At 44.0% G+C, this 26,087-nt stretch overlaps 8 protein-coding genes across 8 annotated transcripts; 4 read left to right on the top strand and 4 right to left on the bottom strand.

Annotated features, from left to right (window-relative positions):
- Positions 1-1,850: 1,850 nt before the first annotated feature.
- Positions 1,851-8,161, bottom strand: Bcslh1. The gene has a single exon (XM_001547410.2). The coding sequence runs from the start codon at positions 8,056-8,058 to the stop codon at positions 2,002-2,004; it is 6,057 nt and encodes a 2,018-aa protein (XP_001547460.1). The 5' UTR covers positions 8,059-8,161; the 3' UTR covers positions 1,851-2,001.
- A 29-nt stretch (positions 8,162-8,190) lies between these two features.
- On the top strand, positions 8,191-9,338 carry Bcykt6. The gene is made up of 5 exons (XM_001547409.2): positions 8,191-8,375; positions 8,427-8,509; positions 8,569-8,651; positions 8,705-9,070; positions 9,129-9,338. Exons 1-5 carry the CDS (start codon positions 8,355-8,357, stop codon positions 9,167-9,169), a joined length of 594 nt encoding a protein of 197 aa, XP_001547459.1. The 5' UTR covers positions 8,191-8,354; the 3' UTR covers positions 9,170-9,338.
- A 65-nt stretch (positions 9,339-9,403) lies between these two features.
- Bcgot1 lies at positions 9,404-10,589 on the bottom strand. The gene is made up of 5 exons (XM_024690163.1): positions 10,305-10,589; positions 10,156-10,182; positions 10,048-10,096; positions 9,977-9,992; positions 9,404-9,919 (listed from the first exon to the last, which is right to left on the bottom strand). Exons 1-5 carry the CDS (start codon positions 10,333-10,335, stop codon positions 9,623-9,625), a joined length of 420 nt encoding a protein of 139 aa, XP_024545931.1. The 5' UTR covers positions 10,336-10,589; the 3' UTR covers positions 9,404-9,622.
- A 17-nt stretch (positions 10,590-10,606) lies between these two features.
- On the bottom strand, positions 10,607-11,922 carry Bcies6. Its single transcript, XM_001547407.2, has one exon. It carries the CDS (start codon positions 11,837-11,839, stop codon positions 11,270-11,272), a length of 570 nt encoding a protein of 189 aa, XP_001547457.1. The 5' UTR covers positions 11,840-11,922; the 3' UTR covers positions 10,607-11,269.
- Positions 11,923-11,986: 64 nt separating this feature from the next.
- Bcdad4 lies at positions 11,987-12,621 on the top strand. The gene is made up of 5 exons (XM_024690164.1): positions 11,987-12,077; positions 12,128-12,184; positions 12,236-12,280; positions 12,337-12,421; positions 12,468-12,621. Exons 1-5 carry the CDS (start codon positions 12,075-12,077, stop codon positions 12,494-12,496), a joined length of 219 nt encoding a protein of 72 aa, XP_024545932.1. The 5' UTR covers positions 11,987-12,074; the 3' UTR covers positions 12,497-12,621.
- A 71-nt stretch (positions 12,622-12,692) lies between these two features.
- Positions 12,693-15,853, top strand: Bcarp5. Its single transcript, XM_024690165.1, has 4 exons — positions 12,693-13,040; positions 13,104-13,421; positions 13,471-15,197; positions 15,421-15,853. Exons 1-4 carry the CDS (start codon positions 12,860-12,862, stop codon positions 15,448-15,450), a joined length of 2,256 nt encoding a protein of 751 aa, XP_024545933.1. The 5' UTR covers positions 12,693-12,859; the 3' UTR covers positions 15,451-15,853.
- A 26-nt stretch (positions 15,854-15,879) lies between these two features.
- On the bottom strand, positions 15,880-18,827 carry BCIN_01g00520 (hypothetical protein). The gene is made up of 4 exons (XM_001547404.2): positions 17,922-18,827; positions 17,670-17,688; positions 17,222-17,460; positions 15,880-17,036 (listed from the first exon to the last, which is right to left on the bottom strand). Exons 1-4 carry the CDS (start codon positions 17,964-17,966, stop codon positions 16,482-16,484), a joined length of 858 nt encoding a protein of 285 aa, XP_001547454.1. The 5' UTR covers positions 17,967-18,827; the 3' UTR covers positions 15,880-16,481.
- Positions 18,828-22,917: 4,090 nt separating this feature from the next.
- BCIN_01g00530 (hypothetical protein) lies at positions 22,918-25,977 on the top strand. The gene has a single exon (XM_024690166.1). It carries the CDS (start codon positions 23,008-23,010, stop codon positions 25,867-25,869), a length of 2,862 nt encoding a protein of 953 aa, XP_024545934.1. The 5' UTR covers positions 22,918-23,007; the 3' UTR covers positions 25,870-25,977.
- The last annotated feature ends 110 nt before the right edge of the window (positions 25,978-26,087 follow it).

A 26,087-nucleotide genomic window follows, 5' to 3' on the forward strand; every position in this document is an offset into this window, starting at 1 on the left:
TTGTATGTACTGTGTTGCGGGTGTCGGGGTACAAAGGAGATGAGGAGCTGTTTTTCAAGAGCTATTTCTCGGGGGTTTGGTGGAAATTTAAATTTTCGCGGCATGCCGAGATGGGTAGGGGTGCGCGGTGCCGAGTGTGGCTTCTGGGGGTGGTGTCCGCATACGCGCGCGAGTGCGACGGCTCTCCGTGTAGATTGTTGGGGTTGGGGGTTGAGGATGTATGTACGAGAATGGATTTTTTTTTTTTTTTTCCACTTACGGGGGATGACAGAATCGAGATCTTTCCTGGGTGACTGTGTTGAAATAGGGGATCTCGTTACGCGCCGCACTTGAGGTCGTCTCCTCTTTCTCTCGAATTTATGTCGAATTTCCGCGGTGAGAAGAGCGGGTTTCAGAGGCTTGTTCACGAGATACTTCGTAATATTGCTCAGAACACTAACTGTCGCTTCGCTTCCGGCAATAATGATAACGCTAGCTGTCGCTTGCAGTTCCTGAATCGGCAATCCCTCGTTTCCATCTCCATCGCGCTTGATCGGGGGAAATGATATCCGGACGCGGTTTTTCTCGCTCCAGCCGACGATTTGTTTTCTCAACCGCTCATTTCCAATGTTCCATCTATCTATTCCATCCCCACACTCTTCGAAATCAAATACGCGAGCATCCAACTTGCGTCTCGGATAATACCGAAGCGAAGCTCGATACGTGTTGCTGCGCGCAGAAAATCAAATATCATCGAGACCCAAGGATGAAATTCCTCGCGCTCCAAACTAAACATTCAACAGATTCCCCGAATCCAAAATTGCTAACGAGATCAAATGTGAAGAAGAAGAAAAAAAATCCATCCCGGCGAACTATATCCACAACCCCATCTGCATTCCCATTCACAAGAGCTCGCAAACGGTTCATCAGAGAATCGATCTATTCCCTTTGTATCCACCCCCCTGACTCCGCACCGCGCACTCAGTCAGCACCGATATTAGTTTTTCCTCCGCAACACAATGTCAGAGTATACTTTTCAGGAACGCAGGGGGTGCCGCGCCGATGAGAATACACATTCTGCCCAGCATCTGGGATTGCAAAGGGGAGTTCACCGGGCGCAATACACACGATATTCCCACACCGTTCATGAAGCTTCTGTACGTCTCGTGCGGGATGTCCGCGCCAGAGTGAATATGCGTATGTGAAACGTGTGGAGATGCAGATGCAGATTTGGGGGCCGGGAAAGATAGATAGTGGATGGTGGATGCAGATAAATGTTAGATGTTCTGTGTGTGAAATCATACTCGGGATTGCACTGTGAGTGGAGATCTCACGCGAGATGTTACCCTCAGGGGATTGTGATATCTACGTGCGAAAATAAATGCGACTAGCACTGCGACAACCTATTCTCTGAGAATGGGAAATGAGTAGAAATTAGACGGGGAAAAAGGGTCGTCGTTTTATTTATTTATTTATTTACATATCTTAGAATATATACATAATTGAAGAGGGGCTAAAATATTCCAATATGGTCAAATTTCAAACAGTAGGTCTTACCTTACCTTACCTTACCTTACCTTACCTCACCTGCATACTGCGCCGCGTGTATCCCATCTATCTATCTACCGGAATTTCGATGGACTAGGATTCGAATAATTCCATCCAGTTTCTTGATTGCAAAATCCAACAGTTGCTATTTTGTATTCTCATTGTACAAAAGCATTCCGCCGAAAAGTCGGAATTGGGCTAGGAACTGGTAGAGATAGGTGTTTAAAGGAAAATGATATGAACTTCCCATTTAGATGGGCCCATCCCTTAATGAACGTCTATCAAGATCTCACATTCAGCATTTGTAGAGAGGAATCCTGGTTTGTGAGCTTTTTTTGTGTAGTAGGTACATCATGATTTTATGTTTCATTCCATATATTCGTGTATTTATACTAATGTATGTATCTATTTAATTTATCATACCCTATCTTTCCCTTCCCTTCCCATCACATCATATTGACTGCCCTCGCCTTCTCATTTTCCTTTCCCCTTCCCATCTTTCCCCTTTCCCTCATCCTCAGCCCTAACCTTCATTACATCTGGTACCTCTACACCCTCGAGCTTGTAAATCAACCCCCTGTATCCGTCACTGACAACCCAAACATCGAATACCCTCCCATCCATAATATTTCCCTCTTCTCCTTCTTCCGTCCCGGGAAATTTAAGCGTTGCTTTTGCTTGAGGTTTGACTCCGATGCCTATCACACTGGTGTTTTGTTTTCCCTCATCTCCATTGCCAACATTTCCATCCCGAGCACCTTTACCCTTCAAGTTGGTCTTAGGAGCACTCCAACCTAATCTCTTAATAGCAGCCACCTCATCACTTCCTTTTTTACAAAGCACAACAAACCACCCCTCGCTCTGACTCTTGGGGAATCGAGGCGCATACATTTTACCCTCCTTATCCACCAACCCGTTAAGTCTCCTGATTACAACATCCATTTTCAACGCCGTAACATTTTGTACTTCAATGTTCAAGTTAGGTATCATATTTGCTGCTTTATCGAAAGCCTGTATATTTCTACTTGGAAGTTGTAGTTTGCTTTTAAGAACTTGATATGCGTTTTGAGGTAGAGCTGAGAATTGTTGAAGAGATGTGGGGATGTTATTGTCCTTGGATGGTTTGAAATCAGGAGCTACACCAGGGAAAATAGACAAAGCATGGTCTTCGGGCCAACGAGCTGATTTGATACATTGAAGTAAAGTAATCATTTGCAAAACGCTTGATAGATATCCCATTTCGGTGAGAACATCGATGGAAGCTTGAATGATACGAATAGCTTGATCGAGAACACTAGTTTGATCACCCACATAATCAGAAATGGGAAGATCAATCCTGCTCATGTGGGCTTGAAGCAGCAAAAATGCTTTCACATGAGGATCCCACATTGGAAGGCCATTGAAATGTGCTGCGTCTGCTGGAAGAGGTAGGTTCTTGGAAAGTTCAATGTTAATGAGATCTTCGTTATGGCGAACAGGGAGCTCGTCGTATTCGGTTGCGGAAGACATCCAAGAAAGTACATCGCGGAATGAAGCATTTGGTTTGGCATGTGTGACAAGGTGACGAATGGTTTTGTGAGAAAGATAGTAATAGGACATGATTTTCCCGAGAGGGGTAGAATCGATGTTGCCATTGGGGTAGATTTCCAGACATTTGGATTCAGCAAGTTCGTCCAATGATTTATCTACCATTGAGATCATGTAATCATTCGCCATTTGTTGAGCAGCAATGGTATTGTGTTCTTCAGCTGAGATCTCGAGACCATAATATGAAGGGTTTTTATGGAGACGTCGGAAGAAGAATGTCCAGGTTAGATAATCTAGAGCATCTTGTTTGGTGGTAATGGTTTCAGCAGATACTTCGGCGCCAAGATGGTTGTCTAAGACGTTGTGAAGAGAAGATTCTACTGGGAAACCTGTATGTAGGAAATGTTTGTAAAACGCTTTCTTTGAATCTTGAGTGAAGATACGAGCAATTCCTGAAGTATCGAACTGGGGACGTCCAGCACGACCCAGCATTTGTAGAACATCTGTCAGATCCATATCTTTGTATCCTTCAGTCTTAGCGTCGAAGAACTGGGTACCCTTCACAACGACTAAATGGGCTGGAAGATTGACACCCCAGGCTAGAGTGGATGTTGCAACGAGGATCTGAATTTTGTTGTTGGCAAATAGTTCTTCGGCCAATGAACGATCAGACTCAATCAAACCAGCATGATGCAAACCGATACCAAAACTCAGGGCTTCTTTCAAAGCGTCATCTTTGACTCGGGCAAGGTTCAGTTGGAGATCTTCCTCGGACATCTTGACAAATCGACGAGGGTTATCCTCCATACCACAGAAGTTAATCAAATCCTTGGCTGTCAAACGTGTTTGTCTACGGGAAGCAACAAAAACAATGACCGGTTTTTCTGGACTGTGTGTTTTGATGGCTAAGAAAGTCGGTCTGTTCATAGATTGCATTAGGGGGCAAAAGCCTCGAACCTCTGGGAAGCCATCGATAAAAATTTCCAATGGAACAGGTCTAACGGAATGCCTGAAGTTAAACAACCCTTCCTTAACACCAAGCCAGTTTCCTAAATCCATAGCATTGGCGCACGCAGTAGACATACCCATAAGTCTGACCGAGTTATTGGTCTGAGTTGCAATGTAATTCATACGAGAAACAATGATTTCCAAAATAGGACCACGATCTCCACCAAGCAAATGAATTTCATCAATAATAACCAAGCTAACTTGTCGAACATAACCTCTCGTAGTCCACGAACGACTGATACCATCCCATTTTTCTGGAGTAGTAATAATGATGTCCGCATCTCGAATAGTTCGTGTATCAGGTGTATTGTCACCAGTCAACTCAACCAATTTCAAGCCCATTTGTCGAGTTAGTCTAGCTCCCCAATCTTTAACCCGCTCTCGAACAAGTGCTTTCATGGGAGCGATATACACAACCTTAGAGCCAGGCTTTTCTCGGAATGCCCACCACATAGCCAACTCACAAGCAATAGTTTTTCCAGACCCGGTTGGTGAGCCAAGAAGAACATTTGCTGGTGTATGATACAAAGTGTGAAAGATCTGAGTTTGCATAGGATTAAAAAATTGGAAACGTTTGCCATAGATCTCTTCCAGGGCCGGGTTCTTCAGGGCAGTGATAGGTAGAGGTTGAAGATTCAAAAGATCAGTGTACACACTCTCAGTGTCAGGTCTGATTAAATGTTGGAAAGAAATTGGATACACCGTTTCTGCACCCAACCATCTATCAGAAACTGCTCTTACGTAGATTTGCGTAGGGAGCGGATCCGATAGTGGGATGGTGAAGCTGAGTTCATGGTCATCGTATAACTTCTTTCTATTCAGAATGAAGAACTCATGATGGTATATTTCAGAAGTCTCCGAGTTCTCAACCCAGATCCAATAACTTTCTGATGTACCATTGTGACGATCGTTCCATTTGAACTCCGGCGTGAGGTAAAGACGAATTCTCAAAACATCTCTATTCAGTGGAGCAATTTCGGCTTCCACGCTGAGTGTAGGAAAGTTGTCAAGAATTCTTGAGATCGTCTTTCCAGCACCAGGATTGTGTACCATGGCACCGATTTCAGCTGCATCCATCTCTTTTAGAGTTTCAATAGACAGGTTTTCTTTATCATCAAGCTGTTTAAGAATCGGCTGGGCTAGCTCAAATTGATGAAGAGGATGTTGGAATGGCCAAATTCTCTTCTCAATTGACTTGCATAGTGAGAGAAGCACGAGACATTGGTGACCCCAACGACGATTCAAAGCAATCATGAATAATGCACGACAAATTCTGGCCGATTGCTGAGCAACGTAGTTTGTATCGTTGGCTAGAGCAAAGTCCTCAAGTTTGGCTCGAGATATGTAAGATTGTAAGAGAATATTCGTCTTGGCATGTGAGGAATCAGTTCCACCTTTTACCTGACAGGGAGAGAAATCTTCTCTCAAGCTGGTAAGCTCCTTTGACTCGCTGTCTCTTGATTGAATTTGATCAAACTCTCCACTCATGGCAATCATTGTGAGAACATCAGCTTCGGAAGATTGAGGTTGCATCATGGTGTTGAATATCTGAATACTAGTATGGAGGACATAAAATTGACTCGCAATACGTCCAACATCCTTGCTTCTGAGCTCCTCCGTCGTTTCATTGAATATAATCATTTGGCTTTGCTGAAGTGTCTTTGCTGCTTGAATGCATAGTTGTCTTCGACGCTGTACTAAATTCGGATCGTCGCGAGCTTCAGCCCAATCGATACCATAAGTCAAAGGATCTCTCTTCATTCTAACGAATAAATAGGAGTATCCGAGCCATGCTACAGCTTCAGGAATCGATGTGACTGTCCCCAGACCGATTTCAGCATTAAGATTATCCACAAGATGCTTCGAGAATCGAGACTCGATAGGGACTTGAGATGTGACGGCCTGGAGATAGTGATCAAGCTTATCTGCTGTCGTACAAATCATACCAATACCAGTATCCTGAAATTGTGGTCTACCTGCACGACCGAAGATTTGAAGAACATCCAGAATTCCTAGGTCGATAAATTTACCATCTTGAGCACTGTAAACTTGTGTACCTTTGATTACTACTGCAGCAGCAGGCAAATTAACACCCCATGCCAAGGTAGCTGTGCAGACAAGAACTTTGAGAACACCGCTTCCAAACAATCTCTCCATCAGGTTTCTGTCTGAACGAGCCATACCTGCATGATGAATACCAATACCTTTTGGTACTAACTCCCGAAGTTCACGACCTCGTGAGCTCTTCATATCCTTCACAGCTGCCTCATATTGAGGGTGATTAGTGGGATCGAATAAGTCTACACAAACTTGCTCTACAGCCTTTTCATACAACATCTTAGCAGTGTTGAAAGTGTCCTTCCTCGAATGAACAAAGACCATGACTTGGTGATCAAGTTCCAGCATCTCTCGGACTTTTTCGAATGCAGTTGTATCAATATTCTCTCGTGATTGTCTGGTTCCAGCCTTCCCTTTGACTCCGATGAAGTGCTGTTCGAGAGGTACAGGTCTGAAGCTAGCGTCGAAGTAAAACAGACCCGCATGACGATTGACTTTGAGGAAGTCCGCCACATCGATGTAGTTCGGAAGGGTAGCAGAAAGTCCTACGATACGGATGAGAGATTGGGTGCTCTCAACTTGGCGTTCAGTACGGGCAACTAGTGATTCTAAGACAGAACCTCGATCATCGTGAAGCATATGTACTTCATCAATAATCAAAAGTCGAACCTTTTGAACCAATTCAGTATCTCCAGTGCCTTTTCGAGTGACCACGTCCCATTTTTCAGGAGTTGTGACGATAATTTGAGTTTGAGTGATTTCCTTCTTAGTGAGATGCATATCACCAGTAAATTCGCGAACTTGTATGCCCAGCCACGCTAGACGACTACCTAGCTTTTGTGTGATTTCGGCTGCCAAGGCTTTCATTGGGGCGACATAGACAATCTTGAAGTCATTGAAATTGACCACAAAGTCTGAGGATTCGGGGTTCTCGGATGGATGCGGTGAAACATTTTCTCCAATGGCGTGAAGTATCGTGAGCATTGCTGCATCAGTTTTACCAGCACCGGTGGGAGCACAAATCAACATGTTTTCGCTGGTTTTGTATGCTATTGGATAGACCAGACTCTGCATTCGGTTGAGAGACTTGTAACCCTTGAAAGTTCTCTTGCAAAGACCATCCATCTCGGAAATCTCGACTAGTCTTCGACCTGCACCTAAAGTTCCAACCTTTCCAGCCGGGACAGTATATTCCGAGTATCTCTCGTGTTCTGTTCTCTCACTACCCACCGGTAAAGCATACTTCTTCCCTCTCGAATCCAGGATGTTACCAGCATGGTGCGACTTATACACGTGGGGATATCTTTCTTCGTCGCGATTAATGGCCGGTCCTAGTGCGGCATGTTTATGCTCATAGTCTCTCTGTCTTAAGGCTGCTTCTCGCTCCCTCCTGGTCTGTAGCCTTCCAGTAAAAATGCCGTCATCTTGAGTTCCAATAGAACGTGAAGCGGCGGTAATACCTTTACGGTGGGAGATGACTTCAATGGCAAATTCTATATCATCAAAGCCGATCATGTCAATCAAAGTGGACTGAAGCTCTTCCTCTCCACTATCAGACCCTAAGATTGCCATGATTTGTTCCTGGAGGTCGTTTCCTGAAAGTCCCTGCTTCCTTTGAGCAATCTCCATGCATTTGCTCTTCAACCATTGAGGACCATAGTTGCCTGCACCAGCGGAGTCAGAAAGACTAGGAAAATCATCGTTGGCATCGCTGCTGGACAAATCATCATCCTCGTCACTAATGAAGTCCCAAACATCGTCCCCGCTATTTCCGGAAGTAAATTCATCATCGTCGTCGAAATCAACGTCGATATCATATGATCTAGCTTCCCCGTTTGTCGAGCTCGGAGGCAAATTCAACTCTGCCAAGGCGTTCTTCATAGCAGCAAGTTGGGCTTGCCATTGCACTTCAGCTGAATCCAGCGTCGACGAAGACATGATTTCCACGGAATCTTCACTAACTTCTTGAAAATGTCAAGTTCAATGAAGATTTTAGTTTTGCTATCTTGAAATATAAATAAAGCTGCTTTGGCTGATTCACGCGGCGGGGAGTAATCAGTGGGGCCAGCCGGGCATAATAAAATCCGTCGTCATACTGTAACCCCCATGTGATTGTAGGATACAGCCCAGAGTTTCAACATCAAGAACAAAGCAAAGCCACACCCTTCCAAACCTACACTTGTTTTTGCTATCAAGACTTCAATCACTCTTACAACCATCCCCAAATCGCAAAAATGAAGTTACATTACATCGGAGTTAGTTCGCAGATCTCGCAGTAACAATGTTATCATGCTGACCGCTATCAGATAATCAAGAACTCAGAGACCCCCTCACACGAGCTCTGCTGCGTGAAAGAGTTGAGCGCATATGGCCGATTTACAAGAGCCAGGTTAGATTGTTACTACTGTTATGCATGAGATCAGACTGGTTAATAGGATGAATGTATAGTTACGGCGAATTCATGACGGTTTTCAGTAAGACTGTCGCTGAACGAACGAAGCCTGGCCAAAGGCAAGATATTGAACAAGATAGTAAATCTTAACTCCTCCTAATTACAACTAGATCCTGTACCTAACAGTTTCAGGTAACACATTCCACGCCTATGGACGCAGCGAAGGTGTCTGTGGTATAATAATTTCCGACCACGAATATCCAGCCCTCGTTGCCCATCAACTTCTCTCCAAAGTCGTCGACGAGTTCCTAAATGCACACCCTCGATCAGAATGGGCCGATTCAACCCCAACCCTCACATTCCCCGAACTAAACGACTATATTGTGAAATACCAAGACCCGCAACAGGCAGATAGCATCATGAAGATCCAAAAGGAATTGGATGAGACAAAGATTGTGTTGCATAAGACTATTGAGAGTGTTTTAGAGAGAGGCGAGAAAATCGATACATTGGTGGCAAAGAGTGATGGCTTGAGTGCACAGAGCAAGATGTTCTATAGTGAGTCTATTAGGTTACGATGGGAATTAAGAAGGGTTTTTACTAATTCATAAAATAGCACAAGCAAAGAAGCAGAACTCATGCTGCGTGGCTATGTAGATTGGTGTATTTGGTTAGCTATGGCGTTCTCATCTTTTTTGATAGCATTCTCGCAGGCATTGTTTCGATTGGAGGATGTAAATTGCAGTTTGAGGTTCGGGAATATTGGCGAGTGAGGTCGCAAAGTGGCTTAACTTTCAAGGCGACGTCTTAATACTTAAATGGTACAAATGCAAATGCTTGGTGGTCTTCAATATTTACTCATCATTCATTGGCGGATTATAAAGGAGCATATGCTCTACTTTATTGTTTACCATCTAGTCTATACCTCATTAGAAGCCCAAATGTGAGCCAGTTTGGTGCCCCCTTTTCATTTACAATCTAAATTGTCGTGAAAGACTAGAACATAGCGGCGTTTAAGCTCAGCTTATCACATCCCATAATATCGTATTCATGTTCCGTGTTCCTTCGTAGTTCTTGTGAGATTTCATGGGTATCTGCCTGTCCTCTTTCTCAAACAGGTAACTCTGCTCCCCTCATCGCAACCCCGCTCCTATCAACCATGGCTCCAATATATGGGCCAATGATTGGTATGTTCCTTGCAAAGCCAGCTATAGTCCCTAGGAAATCGCCAAACAAGATGAATATGCCGTATAATTCCACCAGAAACCCGGTAAATGGCCACCTCATAAGGATGAGTGCAAGTCCAGCGAAAAAGGCTCCGGTCCCCTTAAGCTTTTGTCTCCGCGCAAAGAACGCCAATGTTTTTTGCGGTCCAATTATAACAGTCAAGCCGATCAAAAAGAGAATCTATATCGATATGTTGTAAGCTAAGAAGCCCTGATTTGAGGTCCAGAAGATACGCACATTTCCCATCGCGAGCCTGCAAGTTTGTTAGTATCACCTTCCTTTGGATCTTACGGAGAGTTCAAACATACATAGCTCTATCAAAAAACATCATAACGCCTCCGATCAGGAAGAACCCGCCTTTCAAGACCTCATCAGCTATACTAGATACGAAGCACAAACCGTGGAATTTCACCTACCACCCGAACAAAAAGCTACCCCAATCTCTATACAAAGTATCCATTAGCATTAACTCTACAGAAAATACAGCATGTTTGGAACTGGATCAATTGAGTTCGGCGCAAATAGTCCAGAACCATCCATCTGGCTGCTGAAGTCAAGAACGTACTTTGAGAATCTGATAACCACATGGTAGGCATTTTGAATATCCTCCGAACCCAGAATTAGCAAATCGTAAGTATTTGGGTGTTTCTACTAGACACACTCGTAATACAACAGTTGGTAGAAGAAGCAAAGTTGTCCTTAATGATCTTTTGTTGGAGTTCATTGAAAGAACGCGGCTTAGGCGCGTCCGTGCCCATGACATGAATTAGCGTCATATGCAGACCACAAAAGCTTAAATATAAATTTTACTCGGATTTCCCGAGTCGTGTCTGTTCTGACACTCTTCACCAAAGCTATTCTTTGGATTGAAAATATTGAAAGAACCACAATCACAATCGATATGTCATGTATTAGTTCAACTAAAACATGATGTGTGTTCAATGTGTCAACCAACAAGATTTGAAAGAAAATGCGAAGGAAATGGACTCTTCCAGGTCTCTCTACCTGCCTCCAAAGTATCAATCCTATTGCACACTTGCACGAGGTAAAGTATTATGATTGCCACGACGAACCAGGACAATTTGTCCTGGTGACTGAGTTTCATTCTCTATATGTTCTCGGTACCACGTCATCTCTACTCGAGTAGGCAGATAATATTCATGATCGCGATTAAGCCGGAGCGTATTCCTGAACCAATCATTGAAAGATGATTGGTGGGTAGAATGAGCTTGACTTTGTCGGTCAGACATATCTTCGTACTGATTTCGACCATTCTTGACCCGTCCTTCTTCAGCTGCTTTAGAGGCTGATTCTATCCATCTCAATCATACAAATCTTCTCTCTCGAAGTCTGTCCCTGCCCCCTTGATTCTTCTGCCAGTATATATACACCAATGTAGTCAAGTAACCATTTGAACCTTCGCGCATCGCTTGTCAATCTTCGGAGATGACGAACTGTGTGTAGAGTGAAGCCCAGGCCGATAATTACACCTTTTCCAAATGCTCCAACGTAGTGCACTATCATCGCCTCTCACTTTAAGATAGTATGGGCTCCTCGTACTTCTAAATACTGCTCTGCAACTCCCTGGCCTAAAGATCTGACAACCGCAAACACCTCTTTGTTATGATATCGTAGCCTCGTCTTTGGATCTGTGTATGGAGCTGGTAATCCTGTGATATCGCAGTAATGTTTTGAATGTGCCAGAGATGGTGCCGATTCGATATTCGTGTATGTCGCAGTAGGTGCATTAGAAAAGCCGTTCGTCCGCATATTTCGTTCCAATACCAATTTCGACAAGTTCTTGGAAGCTTGCGCAAGGTTTGGTTGGAGTGTAGGAGCGCTCGTAGAGGCAGGTGTCGTATCACCATCGGTTGAAGTTGCATTATCTTCAGAAAAGGGTGTTGCAGCACCGCTGTTGTCTTGTGTTGGCATAAGTGACGCTTCCTTTCGAACGGCGTCGCCGAGAATGGTCTTAATATTCTTGTTGCGACGCTGATTAGGTCTCCAGTGTGTATTGCGAAAGGGCTTTCTTATTGAGTGGACATCAAGCTTTTCGATGAGTGCTTGATGAGCTTCAGCTTCTGGGGTTGCTGGCGCCATGATTGATGACAATTGGTGGTTGATCTATGATTGTTTGATTGTTTGATTGAAGTTGAATTGAATTGCTCTGCCTTCCTTCCGCCTTGTTGATTGAGCTTCGAGCTTCACAACAGCCGACCAATCACCAATCAGGCAACGCATGAAACTGGTATCAATATTTACTAAACAACAACAAAATAGTGACTTTGTCAAAACATCACATCTCATAAACCATATCACATCAACGATAGAGATTATGGTAAGGCTGAACATGTCAAGCTTCTACACAAAATAATGAACATTTTGTAGGAAAATCCTCACGAGCACCAGCAAAACTTGCTTCTCTCACGAATCATCACCAACGTGGTAGGCATTTCAAGCACACTCAACAAGATGCCATGCTGATTCAACTTCCAGGAGAAACTCAATGAAGCCATCATGCTTCTGAACAAGAATCTCCAGGTATGAGTGGCTGGCAATCACTAGTAATTAGTTACATGCAGCTGAAGCAGTATTAGGAGATCAATAACGCAAACACAAATGTCGTTCTGGTTGCAGATATGTTCAAGAACTATCAATCCAACGTTCTCTTCCATCTAGAAGGTAATTAGTTTTTACTGTCACAAGACTTGTGCTAATTCATTGAAAGCTACCGACAGTCTCAAGGAGCCATCATGATAGGACTGAAGAGAGTCTTTGTGGGAAAGGAGCCGGCGTTTTATGGCGGAGATTGATGTTTAGAATAATTTCTGATTGATGACTTACAAAGATAATTTCCACGACTTTCAAAAATATCCTAGAGAATCTGGTGCTGTAGATTGTGGATAGAGTAATCGTGATCTCCACATGTAACTGATACATGCATCTCAGCCTCGTCACAAAAATATAGCCTTGTGAAGCGACAACATCATAAAGAGAAATAATTATCACTGCAGTGCGTATCGTTAATACGTATACTATTCACTAGATTCTTCCGGCCGCAACGGTATGCAAACAATGATTTAGACCACAACGAGAACCAACCACTGCCTCTCTAGGAAGATGTCGCCCTCTGCTATGGACCTCGATGCGCCTGCATCAGAGCAACAGAACTCAATATCTCCTCCTACCCTATATCCTGCCAAAGATCTTCACTTTGACAAATACGTCGATCCTCAGCCAGACGGGTATCGAACGGCCAAATCGCGGGGGTCTGGTCAAGCTGCGATAGTAATTGATAATGGTAACTCTACGCTGGGCATCATGGCTTGTATACCTCAAAAATACTAATACTTTCTTGTTACAGGCTCATCGGTGACTCGAGCTGGCTGGTCCTTTGAGGACTCGCCGCGTCTTAATATCTTGCCGCTTTTCTCGAAATATAGAGACAGGAAGATGGGAAAAACGTACTCATTTGTTGGTGCCGATGTCTATGCAGATACTACAGCTAAGGGCCACATGAGAAATGCCTTTGAGGCGGGAAGCGGAATTGTTAGCAATTGGGATGTTATGGAGCAGGTATTGGATTGCATCTTCCTCAAATTAGGAGTTGATTCAGAAGGCAGTGTGGACATGCCTATTGTTATGACGGAAGCTGTCGCAAATTTACCATATTCAAGAAAATGTACGGACTTCCCATTGAACTAACGTATTCTGCTAATGATACGGAATAGCTATGACGGAAATCATATTCGAATGTTATGGAGCACCATCTGTGGCTTACGGAATCGACTCTCTATTTTCTTACGACTACAATGGGGGCAAGACAGGACTTGTTGTATCTTCTTCCCATAGCTCTACACATCTTATTCCAGTTTACAATTCGAAAGCGATGCTTACTCAGGCAACAAGATTGAATTGGGGTGCATCACAAAGCGCCGACTACCTCTTGAAGCTCATCAAATTAAAGTATCCTAGCTTTCCTGGAAAGCTGGCTGCTACTCAAATGGAATACATGGTACAAGATCATTGTTACCTATCACGAGATTATGATGAAGAAGTGAGCAAGTATCTCGATTGGACAGGATTGGAAGACAGAGATCGTGTCATCCAATATCCGTATACTGAAGTCATCGAGGTACAAAAGAGTGAAGAGGAGTTAGCTAAGATCGCAGAGAAGAGAAAAGAGAGTGGTCGAAGATTACAAGAACAAGCCGCAAAAATGCGACTTGAGAGATTAGTTCGCAAAGAACAAGAACTTGAGTACTACAGACATTTGCAAGGCAAGTTAGTAGATCAAACAAAGAAGGAAATTAAAAGATTACTTGACGCCGAAGAGTTGAAAGACGAAGCTGCTCTCGAGAAAACCATCAAGGAACTCGACAAAAGCATTCGTAAGGCTCGAACCAAGGATGTCGGTGGACCCGAAATCGAGGAGGAAGTCGAAGAACCAGATTACTCCATGCTTGAAATTCCAGATGAGCAACTAGACGAAGCAGGCCTCAAACAAAAACGTCATCAACGTCTCATGAAATCTAATAACGAAGCTCGCGCCCGCGCCAAAGCAGAAAAATTGGCAGAAAAGGCTCGAATTGCTGAAGAACAACGCATTGATGATGAAAAACGAGAAAATGATCTCGAGGGCTGGCTTCAAGAGCGTCGAGAAGCTCGAGCTAGCATGCTTCAAAAGATTAAGGATAGAGAACGTCTCAAGGCAGACCTAGGGAACAGAAAAAGTCTCGCAAGTCAAATCCGCATGAAGAGTATTGCAAACCTAGCATCCGATAACCCGACCAAAAAGCGTCGTCGTGGAGGCGATGATGACAATTTCGGACAAAATGATGATGATTGGGGAGTCTATCGTACCATCCAAACTGGAGATGGCGGCAGCGATGACGAAGAAGAAGAAGATCCTAGCGTTCTTCTCAAAACCCTCGAAGCGGATCTCCTCAAATATGATCCCGAATTCACGGATCAACACACATTCGATGCGCAAACCGATTGGACTAAATCCCTTATCCATGCTTTTCTCCGCGGTCCGCGTCCATTCAACCCAGCCAGTACCGCGGAGGCCCATCAACTCCATCTCAACGTCGAGCGGATCCGCGTCCCGGAAGTTATTTTCAACCCCAGCATAGCCGGGCTGGATCAAGCTGGAATCGTGGAAATCGCAGCCGATATATTGAATCAGCGAATTTCAGGACCAGGCATAAATCAGAAGGATTTTCTGAAAGATATCTTTTTAACGGGGGGAAATACCCTCTGGCAAAACTTTGATGAGAGATTGAGAGAGGGATTGAGAGCGAATTTGGAGGCGGGCACGGAAGTCAAGATTCGTAGGGCGAAGGATCAATTGCTGGATGCGTGGAAGGGAGCTGCGAAATGGAGTTGTGGGGAGAGGTGGAAGGAAGCGAGGGTTACGAGGGAGGAGTATCAGGAGAAGGGCGGAGAGTATCTTAAGGTATGTTTTTTTTTTTTTTTTTTGTTTTCTGCTTCATTTACTCACCTCATCTCTATCCCTTCCTTCCTCCCCTCCCCTTCTATTACCCCCCTACCAAATCACATCTCTACACTCAACCTCAGTCTCTGCATCTGGGTCTCGATAGATATCCAGACTCGAGACAGATAGATAAGATGCAATACGAGAAACAAAATCCTAACACACTTGACTAACACGCATGCAGGAACACGATCTCGGAAATGCATATTCCTGATTAATCACTCAATCACTCAATCAATACCTACCTACCTACCTACCTACCTACCTAAATCAAACAAGCAAATCAAAATCAAAATCGGTAATCGCAACAAGCGAGGAGAGAGCATATCCTATCCTATCCTATCCTATCAATCCAAGTAGTTACCTACCTACGTTTAACTCAAGATGAGATGAGATGAGATGAGATGGGTCAATATTGATATGATATGGGTTATACAAGTTAGGATTTGGTTGGGATTTGGTTCCGCAGTTTGTAGTTCAGGCGTTAGTTATTTTAATTTATTATGATTATATTTATATTTTTTTTTTCTTCTTTTTTTTTTGGAGAGGAGAATAAATGCAGAAAGATAGACAGATACAGAGATACAGAGATAGTATATGTGAAGAATTTCCCATCATGATTATCAGACTTATCTACTAATATTGCACGTTATTGGGACGGAGGGAGAACCATCACACTACCTTCAGAACACCATTGAATATATTTGAAAAATCTTGAATTTTCGGTACCTTTGCTGCTTAATGAGCACGCAAGCTAGCTAATATCTGCATATGCGCATCTTGTCCATCCATCCATCCATCCATTCAATATCTGTCTTTCCACCTATCCACGCATCCACCAAAAAACCACTGTGCTGACTGTTATTCCTCGAGTCTTTCTGCACGCATATGTATATCGACATTCTCGCGACACAACCCCGAAGTTTCCATACCATGTTCCCACTCCACTTACGGATGAGAAAAGACACCAAGATGTAGAAACCACAATGAATAAACACATGTGAAAGAAGCGAAGAAGGAGACAGAGAGAAAAGTAAGAGAAAGATGAACGCCTTTGTAAGAAACGGTAAAAGCAAAATCAGTAATTGCTTGATTGAAACACCCCTATGAGAGTGGGGTACCACTTTTATATAAAAGTAGAAACTCCACCCATGTGCCCTATCAGTAAACCATCCCAAATAGCCTCCGTCTTTATCAACGCCTAAAAAGCAGAAGAAGAACAAGTTAGATCCTGTGTCTGAGATATTACATGGACATAGAAGTTGGTAGGCCGTCATTGGTTATTTGTCCACCGGCCAGTTGTGAGCGTATGAGATTCTCGTCATTAGAATCGTCATCCTTGAATCGTTTATTTTCTGGGTGGGGTGGATATGGTTGCTGCTGCTGCTGCTGCTGCTGCTGCTGTTGTTGTTGTGGCTGGTGAACTTGCTGCTCTTCACTAGGGTGTTTGAGACTGGCTGCTGCCAGAGTTCTTGCGGCAGAAGGTTGGAGAGCACCCATAGGGGCCATGGGGGCAATGGGAGCTTCATGTCGTTGCATATGATCTAATGGCTCCATTTGTCTTTGTTGAGGTGGTGGAGGATGAGGGTGCTGCGATGGGTGGCTTAAGTTAATGTGTGGTGGTGGTTGTGGAAATTCGCCTTGGGATTCAATAAGTCGAGATTGAAGTCGGATAATGTACTCGCGCAAAGAGTAATTCTCGGCATGAATGGCCTTGTAGTTATCCTCCAATGCATGGAAATCACGGACTTGCTCTTCAAGCTTCTTAATATATCCTTCTTTGCGCTGACGAAATGCTCTCTGTGTGATAGATTATGTAAGCTTGGGTAATGGGATTTTTTGGATGACATGAGAATTGACAAAGCAAGAGAACCATAAATCTCAACCCGACGTTATTTTTTTAACGAGCGATACTTCGCATCATGACAAACTCGCAAAGAATGCGCCAGCGATAAAAAAATCGTGATACGAATAAAATTACGAACCTGAGCTGCGCGATTCTGAGCTGCACGCTTCGATTGAGAAAGCTCGCGTTTTCCACCTTTTCTACCATCTGCGTCGTCTCCTCCACTTTCCGACATCATTTGTCCGCCGATAGCAGGATCTATATTATGGTCGTGAGGTGAAGCACTACTCGAAGCTTGCACTTCGTGGTTATAGCCATGTGTCTGAGTATTATGATGCTGAGACTGCGAGGTCAAGTTCAAGAGCTGAGCTCTTAAATCTAGAGGAAGAAGTGAGGCGCGTCAGCAGGAAGCAACATAAACATGGGTGGTGCTATGGAGGTGGGAAGGGGAGTTTAAATCGCGGCGCGATATTATATGAGAATTCTGATTTACTCGACTCGTATAGCCGCATATACCTTATACTGGGATGGGGGACAAGAAACCGTTGTTGTGCTTGATAATCAAAGGAAGGAAGGGGAGGTTATACCATTATCTGCACTCATTTCCTGCGCGACTGAGTCAGCTTTAAGATGCAATATCTCTCGAGGGAAGGTTGTATTATGTTTGCGAGCACGCGAATGAGACAGCTCCAGCTCGAGACTTTTTTATAGAATTGAGCGTTGAGAGGAATTGAATGGAGGGGTATGACAAGTGAGGTAAGTCCATGAACCATGAACCACCGGAGTTATAGGTCGAGTAGTGAAAGTAAAGTAAACACGATGAAAATGGGAATACGAACCTGGTTCTGCATTTGTGCAACCGGCGCGGGCGCGATTGATTGCATGTTGGAAAGTTATTATCCAAATCGTACCTCGATAGGCAGCGTAGGAGGCAGTGGGAGTTGCTTCTTGGGACTCTTAGTTCTTTGAGGGGGCGTTGATAGTTTCCGAGCGTTCTTGGGTTTTGATTTGCTTGACAAATAGATTTATCAGAATTGTTGACGTGACCTTTGAGGGTGACTGGGGTAAGGATGGATCAGAGGTAGATATGTATGTAGGAAGGAAGGCAGGCAGGTGTGTAATGTGGTGGTGCGCCGTCTAGTCTGGAGGAAATCGGCACCGTAGCCCTTCGTACAATGGTACCACCGAAAAGGACGAGGTGAATACGGAATGTGGAAGGTAAAATGTAAACGGCCGGATTATTATTCCCTCTGGCCGACTGATTATAGGATTTTACCGTATTCCGGGCGGGCTGGATCTGGATGGAGGTTGGTTGCTTGGACGGAGTAGGACTGGACTGGCTGGACTGTGACTGACTGGAACTGGACTGGATGCTGGACAGACAGTACGGTGCCAATCGAGAGACCGCGAACTTCCGAGAAACAAAGCACGTGACGGTGGCTGAGCTATATCCTGTTCACGTATGTGCCGATGTCATATATATGGATGTAATATATAGAGAGAGAGAGAGAGAGAGAGAGAGAGAGAGAGACAGATGGTGCCGGCAGAAGTTATACCCAGGCGCTCTAGAGTATGAGGATAAACAGTCACTTCGACAACACCGGAATATTTAATTCTATATGAATCCTCGAGACCAAAATCAGATTATCAGAATCAAGAGTGAAGGAGGAAAATGATGAGTAAGAACTTTTCACGGGAGAGGTATTTATGGCTCATTTTGAAATTTCAAGCTAAATTTCTTTGCCTCTGCACCTGGGAACGTAATAGACTGGAAATTGCTTATTCATCCTTTCTCCGACCTTTCCGGGCTTCCACGCAGGATGGAACCCATTCGGGAGACGGACGCAACGCAATGATTCTCGCAGTCGGATTTTATGCTTCGGATCAATTAATCATCCTCTTTGTCATCACATCATCATGTCTGGTGGTCCACCAGTCAGTCCACTGGTGGGTGGCCAATGAAAACCCCGAGCTTTTCTCCACCTTGACTTGTGCGTACCGGCCCATCGTCCATGTAGCCCTTCTTTCGTTTCAGCCGGCAGCAATATAATAAACCTCAATCGAACCTTCTCTCACAATCATCCCCAGCGATACGAGGAGATCAACGTTCATTTCTCATCCATGTGCACAAAGACTACCCACATTCCTGGGTGCAGCATTGGAACGCTCCTTCGAATACACACTCGCTCGGCCTTTCGCTAATACTTCCGAATCCTACACTCCGGGGATCCTTCCATTGAACCGCCCGTCTCCTTTCTACTGCCAGGGTGCCGAGTTTGAAAGTTGCATGAGAACTCATGTACGACACGCGCTATGATGAACTTGGGCAGGTAATATTCGTAGAGGTGAATCAAGGCTTGCTTGGGAGATTGCCGCGCTTCAGCCTTACCACAAGGTCATTCATTCCTTCATTCATCCATCAACCCTTATCAGCCGGAAATGGCGTGTGTCAACTTCTTGTCGAGTATATTCGGTTGTTGCTTTTGTTTCGTGGCTCGTTGCTGATTGATGGCTCTGTTATTCAAAAGCTTTCTTTTAATTCTTGGCGTTCAAAAAGAAGTCCGCGTCAGTTGGTTCTACTCCCATATTGATTGCAAAATATTGATTTATTCTTCACGTTGAGGAACCATTCGACCGGAGTCGGTAAGATAGACGCTCGATTCATTATCACCTCTATACCCCCTTGTCATAAGATGAGGATTCTGCAAGATTTCCAATTCGTTCAGCGGCGAATGGTAGAAGTATAAAACATTAGAATCAACAGCTTGAAGTGTACCCTGGCATCGATGTGACAAGTCTGCATGTTTGCTTTTGAGCCATGTAGTACTGCAACGTCAGTTGATTTCTTCATATTTTTACGCTACACTTTTTCGTGTACAGCTGGAGATACTTAGGATCTTTCTGATGGCGCAAAAGATCAATGGCAAATTGTTTGGACTACAACCTATTCCCGACAGGAGTAAACTGTCTATAAACGAAAAGAATATAAGGAAATAAAAATTGTCGATAAACATTTTCTTTCACCCGCCGTTCAATACAATATTTACGCACTGAAAATGGAGTTGCTTTTATTGTACCGCTTTGACCTTCCGGAGTTTCTATTTTATTTCATAATTAACCCCGATTGCTTTATGAGAAACGCGAATAGATCGCAAATCATCACTTGCCCTTCTCGGCGGGCGGGGAAGTAAGCTGACTGCATTTCACAGCTTTCATCACGTGTAGACATTTACGAGGAAGAAATTAATTGGCATCGATAGATTCGAAGCACGATGGGTGAGGGTCTCATGGCAGAATATCATCGTGGGTAGAACTCTCCATCTGTTTGGCGTACAAATAAAGGACAGTGCAGGCTTGTCGTGTTGCTAAAATCATCCTCAGGTATTACAAGTATCTCCAAAAGATATATCAATTGTCCTGGTATTGCTTGTCGTCTTTTTATGAACTGACGATTAAAGATACTGAGAGTTCTTCATTAGCTTTTCCTTGAATCTCCTATTGCCTGTCCATTGTTCGGCGAGCACACGCACCCAATCTCTCTCCCGTAGATAATTTTAGCACGGCAGAGGATTTCGGGCGGTCCCATATAGCTGAAGTATCGAAGGGGTTTTAGGCGACATCACAAGCCTTTCTTCAAATCATTCATGTGTAATGCATCAAATTGGGTTTCCGGCTCTGCATCGTTTACTGTCTAATAAGACAACCTAAAGTGCATGCTGAAGTTAGCAATACTATGCAGTTTCCCCCAAATACTACATTATCATCCTTCTCACTAGGGTGCAAAGTTCCCATTTTATTCTTCTTACCTTATCACGTAACACACTTGATGGCCCCCAAGTACTTTCGTACCCTACCCAATCAGCCCTATGATGATTTTATTCATCCCCATCCCCATCTCTTCCTAATGGTTATCGTCGTGTAAGACAGAGTAGCATTATGATGGAATTACCTCTACGCCTCACCCGCGCGGCCGTTTCCATCAACGGCTTACCTGGGTTTAAAAAATGGGACACGCAGGCTAAGATTGTGTGAAAAACACCATCACGTACAGTATAAATCATCTTCAGCCCTACCTGTCTTACCGTTTCGCTTCTTTTGAGCCTCCTGGATTGGCTCGTAGCTCATTCATTAAAACATCCTGTAGGTTACGAAAACGAGGAGAGAGCCGTAGCTCCTACTGTTGAAGAAAGCTTACAACTTTCATTACAAAGGTATCTGTCAATCGAGGATACTAATATCACACGTAAGAAAATGAGCATTGGTAGGTGATTGGGTGTCTGGGGCATGTAGCACGATTGGCCGCGCATTTTGAGATGTTTGATGTGGACGGATACACCAAGATCGATGTGCGTTTGAGAAGGATGGCGAATTGTTAATAGATGACGCTAAGAGCCTGTTATTACATATACATTGTTGTGAGAACAGCTGATATTTATGCCTTTGATAAACTGATTCTTTATTTAAATACTGACGATGAATACTCTGCAGGTCAATGAAGGTCGCCATGGTTAATATGACGGACATGAAAGTGTCATATAAACCGTCAATCTTCGAATGCTACAGCTCCGAACACCTGATCAGGGAGTTTTGTGTACATTGTTACCGCCGATCATGTTTGGCGAAGGATTTCACTGAATTGGCCTTACACGGTAAGGTCAAGTGTTTACAACTACGAATTGATTCTACTCCAGTAGGATCAATTCATGAGACATGCAACAAAAAGTTATATATTTCCTGGTCAAGTGACCTGAGTAACTCTATTGGTTGATGTCGATAGCGTCGTCTTTATGTCTCAGGATGCCCTCGTGACCTCAATTGATCTTGCAGAAAGAGGATCTATTGGATTTGCAGATGTGCAACAAAAGATTTGGAGGAGACGGTCAAGTGATTTTTGAGGGGTTTTACTGGTTGGGTTTTAGGGGGCATATTGTATTTCCTGGCTTTGCTTTGGGGAGGGCATTGTTACAGAGCTTTTGGTTTGATTGTGTCTTGTGAAAATGAGATGGTATTTGTTTTGGGATCTGGAATAAAAGATTTGGACCTGTATATTGAGCGATGAAAGTTATGATGCATATCTACTACACAATGCTGGGTGAACAATGCCCCGTCAATTATTAGACGTACACCGATTGATATGTGTGCCTACCTACTTGTGGAATCGCTTGATTCGTTTCATTTCAGGTGCAAAGGCTTCATGCCGTTTTTGAGGCGTGGGCGTGTATTATGTATATTCAATAATTTGCATCGATGAAAAGCTGGGGGTATGAGTCTGGAGATCTCATTCATTCATTGTCGAAGCTTATATCTCAACAAGGTCTATCGTCGGAAACATAACTAGAAAGTGATGCACGGAGTCAGGTTAACCTGCCCATTTCATTTCGTGACCCCGGAACTGGCCTGCGGTGCAAATCTGAACTTGTTGGTAGGCGGAAGGATATGGCTGGGATGAAGTAGAGGAATGTGTTGGATGCTACCAGAAAATGATTGTGTGCGGATCTTATGTGATCAATTGTTAGGAAAGTAGTAGATGGGATAATTTGAGAGGCTAGACAGATATCCAAAATAATGAAGAAGTTGATACCGGGTTTGATAACACCAAATATCCTCATGTACGACTGCATTCTCGAGAATGCATGAATTGAACATGTTAGACAAATTGAGAACAGCTACAAACAGATCTCAAATGTCTGCCACCCGATCCTAGAGGAGGCTTTGGTCATGCAGGCTCTGAACAAAATTGTAGCTTCTTTATATAAACCCGACATTGTGGGCGCGGGGTCGCTGACTAATCATTCGTCAATCGAAAAGTTCTGGGTTGATAGACCAGTGCAAATCGGACCATTCCGCACAAAACATCAAGTGCACCGGGCGCTCGACTACCATCTTTTCTTTGAATGGAGATGCGATGGCTAGATTACCACTGAAATGCCATCCGCCCTGCCTGTGCCTTCTAAAGGTGCATTGCGAGCTCTTCGCAACATCGCCCTTGGAACATCCTGCACAGTCGCATTCAGCACTGGTATGTTAACAGAGGATCGTCGACGACGAATCCACGGCGCGAAATTAGTACACGATAACGCCAAGAAACTCAAGTCTGCGAGACAATATCACGAACCGAGTGCACATTTGGCAGAGACGTTTGAGGAGCAGGTCTTGAGATATAAGGATGATGGATTTTGGCAGGCTGGCAGTACCGCCTTGGGCAATGTTACAAGTGCCGAAGAGATTGTCCCGTGTGAATCAACACTTGGAAAAACGACAGAACCGGCAAATCTGATACCACCTTCAATTCCGTTCAAGCCGCCCCGAATTGAAAAACTACGCCCCCCAACCGCAAAAGATCCGTTACAAAAACCTAAGGATATTGAAGAAGACCGCCAATTGCGTCTTGCAAACGACATACAGCAAATTATTGGAGATGGAAAGGACCCAAGTGCTGTTGGTTCTGCCGTGCGGCGGTTCTTAGAGGCATTTGAGGAAGGTTTGGATCTAGGATCTAGTGGCATGCAAAAATGTCTCGTGGAAGCAGCAATTGCGCTATCTACAGCTTGTCGGTCCCTCTCTATGGTGGAAAATATGGAAAGAATTCTTGATATCGTTCTAAAATCGACTACTCTTTCCGAGACCGATTTCAAGCGATTCGAGCCACATGTCATTATTGAATCACTGTTAAGAAGTCCAGATGATAAGGCTAGCCACGACACATACCCTTCTAAACTCCGGAAAGCCTCTACTTTGTGCCTTGCAGAATTCAAAGCGAAGCCTGGACCAATTTCGAATAAGCTTAGGCCTGTTATAGTGGAAGCTTGCAACTTGACCTGTCAGTTCAAGATGTATGATCTGACCAAGCAACTATTTTGGCGGATTGAGGCTACACGTGGCAAAACATCTAATTCCGCGGTTGGGTCCTTCATAATTGCCGAAATACAGTCCAAACAGTACCGTAGTGCCATTTCTCAGTTCTTCAAGCATTTTGTCAAATCGTCACCAAGCCAAGAAGAGCTTTACCGTGTCACGGATGCCGTATTCGAGAGAGCGCTTGAACTGAACCATTTTTCCCATGCTGAGCAGATTCTGATAGAGGTGTCGAAATCGATCCAAAGCGATCAGTTCATAAGATCGAATAACTGGTTCCAAAAGCTGCTTGGCACGGAATGGCGTAGAAAACGGAGTATTCGTAAAACTCAAGAGAGGTTTGAACGTCTCAAGACTGCGATACCGACTGTTTGTCGGCCAGAAGCTGCTTATGCTGTTGCTATACAGTTATGTGTGGAAGCAGGTGATTTCAAAGCCGCCGGCAAATATCACGAATATTTGTTTCAAATCAGTGGCCCGTGTGAAGATGATATTCTCATCCGCGGCCAGATTGCTCGTGGCAAAGCGATGTGTGAGAAGTGGGATGATGTTAAGGCCAATTTCGCCGAAATGGCAAAACTCAACCCCAACCCCAAAGTCTATGGCGATATCTTCCCACCAATTCTTAAACTATTTGCCAAATCACATTCTGTGACCGAGACGGAGGATTTTCTTCGTTGCTGTCTTGAAGAGTATAGAGTACCTTTAACTTCTTACGCCTCGAACATTATGATTGGCGAGTACGCGAAAGCTAAAGAGCTTCGTTCCATCCTCCGTTGGATAGAGTATGCAACCTCTGTTTCCACGTGCTTTGACGCTGATTCATTCAATACTATTCTAAGCCAACTTTACAAGACGTGGGGTTTTAATTTCGAACAAGTATTCCAAGTACATCGTGTGATGTTAAAATCTTCAGTGGATTATACGAATGACTTTACTTTCGCGCAACTGCGCCAGCTTGCTCTTAAGGATTCGAAGGGGGAACAAGAAGTTGCTGCTAGGAAGCTAAGGGTCATTCCCAGGGGGACTAGATCTATACATGATGAGAATTACCCTCGTAGACAAATTAATGAGGAAATGGGAAAGGGCAACTTTCAGAAGGTCATTAACATATATGACGTCGCCTCCAAACAAGGAGTCTTCATTCACAGTTCAGTCTTGGCAGCCACTGTAAAAGCATTACTGCACTTGAATGATGGCGATACACACATGGCTATTGAGCTTCTCAAAGATGCGAAACGGAAAGGCTACTTATTGGATGATGCTCTTGTTACTCTCCTCACTCACCGACTACCAAACTTTATGGAGCGCGTCGGAAGCAGTCGTCTCATCATGTTCTTGACTTCTGCCAGAGAAGCAATCACCAAGGCGGAGGAGCATGGGCTTATCGTACCAGAACCTGTGTTCAATGAAGTCACCAATATCCTCGTCCAAAATGGATACTTTCGAGATGCAATAGCATTCTGGACAGAAGTCTCGCAGACTCATAGCGCAACAGTCCAACCAAATGTGATCAACCTAACTATCCTTCTCAAAGCTTACATTGGTATGAAAGAACCTAGAGGAATCGTCTGGATCACAAATATGTTATCTGTTCATCGAGTCGTACCGGACCCACGTATGAAAAGCATACTAAAGAACACGCGAACGTCATTGCGGAAAAGAAAGCTTGGCCCACGACTGAATACATTTCTTCAGGCTATCGAAGAAGCTCATACGATTTTTGCAATGATGCGTGGAGATGATCAGAAAGACAGGAAGGATGCGAGAAATAAAACTCTTGAAATCATGGAAAGGGCTATGGCTCTTGATGCACAGAAATCACAGTCCCAAGAAGAGATTAATAACTGGGATGATTTCGAGGACGAGAATATGAATTTGGATGAGCAAGATGGGTATGAGCCGGAACCAGTAGCTGGAAGCTCGTTTTGAGGATTTGGAGTGGGGTTTGTACATATATTTGTGTAGAATCTGTAGAGCATATCGAGTATGTAGATTTTGAATATCAGAAGCCTTTTGGCCCCTTTATCGAGCGTAACAGCTGGTGGACAGTTAGACTTCAAACCCTACGTGATACTAAATCTTAGCGCTTCGAGAATTCGTGATACTGTATTATCCTACCATGATTATCTGTACCCTAGAAACTATGT

Source organism: Botrytis cinerea, chromosome 1 (assembly GCF_000143535.2).
Source record: "Botrytis cinerea B05.10 chromosome 1, complete sequence".
In the NCBI taxonomy this organism is placed as follows: domain Eukaryota; kingdom Fungi; phylum Ascomycota; class Leotiomycetes; order Helotiales; family Sclerotiniaceae; genus Botrytis; species Botrytis cinerea.

What these genes read in the sequence shown, in the direction of transcription:
- Bcslh1 (XM_001547410.2), bottom strand. Translation starts at nt 8,058, where the DNA reads ATGTCTTCGTCGACGCTGGATTCAGCTGAAGTGCAATGGCAAGCCCAA.
- Bcykt6 (XM_001547409.2), top strand. Translation starts at nt 8,355, where the DNA reads ATGAAGTTACATTACATCGGA. An exon ending in GGCCGATTTACAAGAGCCAG is followed by an intron (nt 8,510 to 8,568) that starts GTTAGATTGTTA and finishes ATGAATGTATAG; the next exon opens with TTACGGCGAATTCATGACGG. An exon ending in GCAAGATATTGAACAAGATA is followed by an intron (nt 8,652 to 8,704) that starts GTAAATCTTAAC and finishes TAACAGTTTCAG; the next exon opens with GTAACACATTCCACGCCTAT.
- Bcgot1 (XM_024690163.1), bottom strand. Translation starts at nt 10,335, where the DNA reads ATGCCTACCATGTGGTTATCAGATTCTCAAA. An exon ending in GTGGTTATCAGATTCTCAAA is followed by an intron (nt 10,183 to 10,304) that starts GTACGTTCTTGA and finishes TACTTTGTATAG; the next exon opens with AGATTGGGGTAGCTTTTTGT. An exon ending in GGTAGCTTTTTGTTCGGGTG is followed by an intron (nt 10,097 to 10,155) that starts GTAGGTGAAATT and finishes AGGTCTTGAAAG; the next exon opens with GCGGGTTCTTCCTGATCGGA.
- Bcies6 (XM_001547407.2), bottom strand. Translation starts at nt 11,839, where the DNA reads ATGGCGCCAGCAACCCCAGAAGCTGAAGCTCATCAAGCACTCATCGAA.
- Bcdad4 (XM_024690164.1), top strand. An exon ending in TTCTGAACAAGAATCTCCAG is followed by an intron (nt 12,281 to 12,336) that starts GTATGAGTGGCT and finishes AAGCAGTATTAG; the next exon opens with GAGATCAATAACGCAAACAC. An exon ending in CGTTCTCTTCCATCTAGAAG is followed by an intron (nt 12,422 to 12,467) that starts GTAATTAGTTTT and finishes ATTCATTGAAAG; the next exon opens with CTACCGACAGTCTCAAGGAG.
- Bcarp5 (XM_024690165.1), top strand. Translation starts at nt 12,860, where the DNA reads ATGTCGCCCTCTGCTATGGACCTCGATGCGCCTGCATCAGAGCAACAG. An exon ending in TGCGATAGTAATTGATAATG is followed by an intron (nt 13,041 to 13,103) that starts GTAACTCTACGC and finishes TTCTTGTTACAG; the next exon opens with GCTCATCGGTGACTCGAGCT. An exon ending in AGGGCGGAGAGTATCTTAAG is followed by an intron (nt 15,198 to 15,420) that starts GTATGTTTTTTT and finishes ACACGCATGCAG; the next exon opens with GAACACGATCTCGGAAATGC.
- BCIN_01g00520 (XM_001547404.2), bottom strand. Translation starts at nt 17,966, where the DNA reads ATGCAATCAATCGCGCCCGCGCCGGTTGCACAAATGCAGAACCAG. An exon ending in CTCAGAATCGCGCAGCTCAG is followed by an intron (nt 17,037 to 17,221) that starts GTTCGTAATTTT and finishes TCTATCACACAG; the next exon opens with AGAGCATTTCGTCAGCGCAA.
- BCIN_01g00530 (XM_024690166.1), top strand. Translation starts at nt 23,008, where the DNA reads ATGCCATCCGCCCTGCCTGTGCCTTCTAAAGGTGCATTGCGAGCTCTT.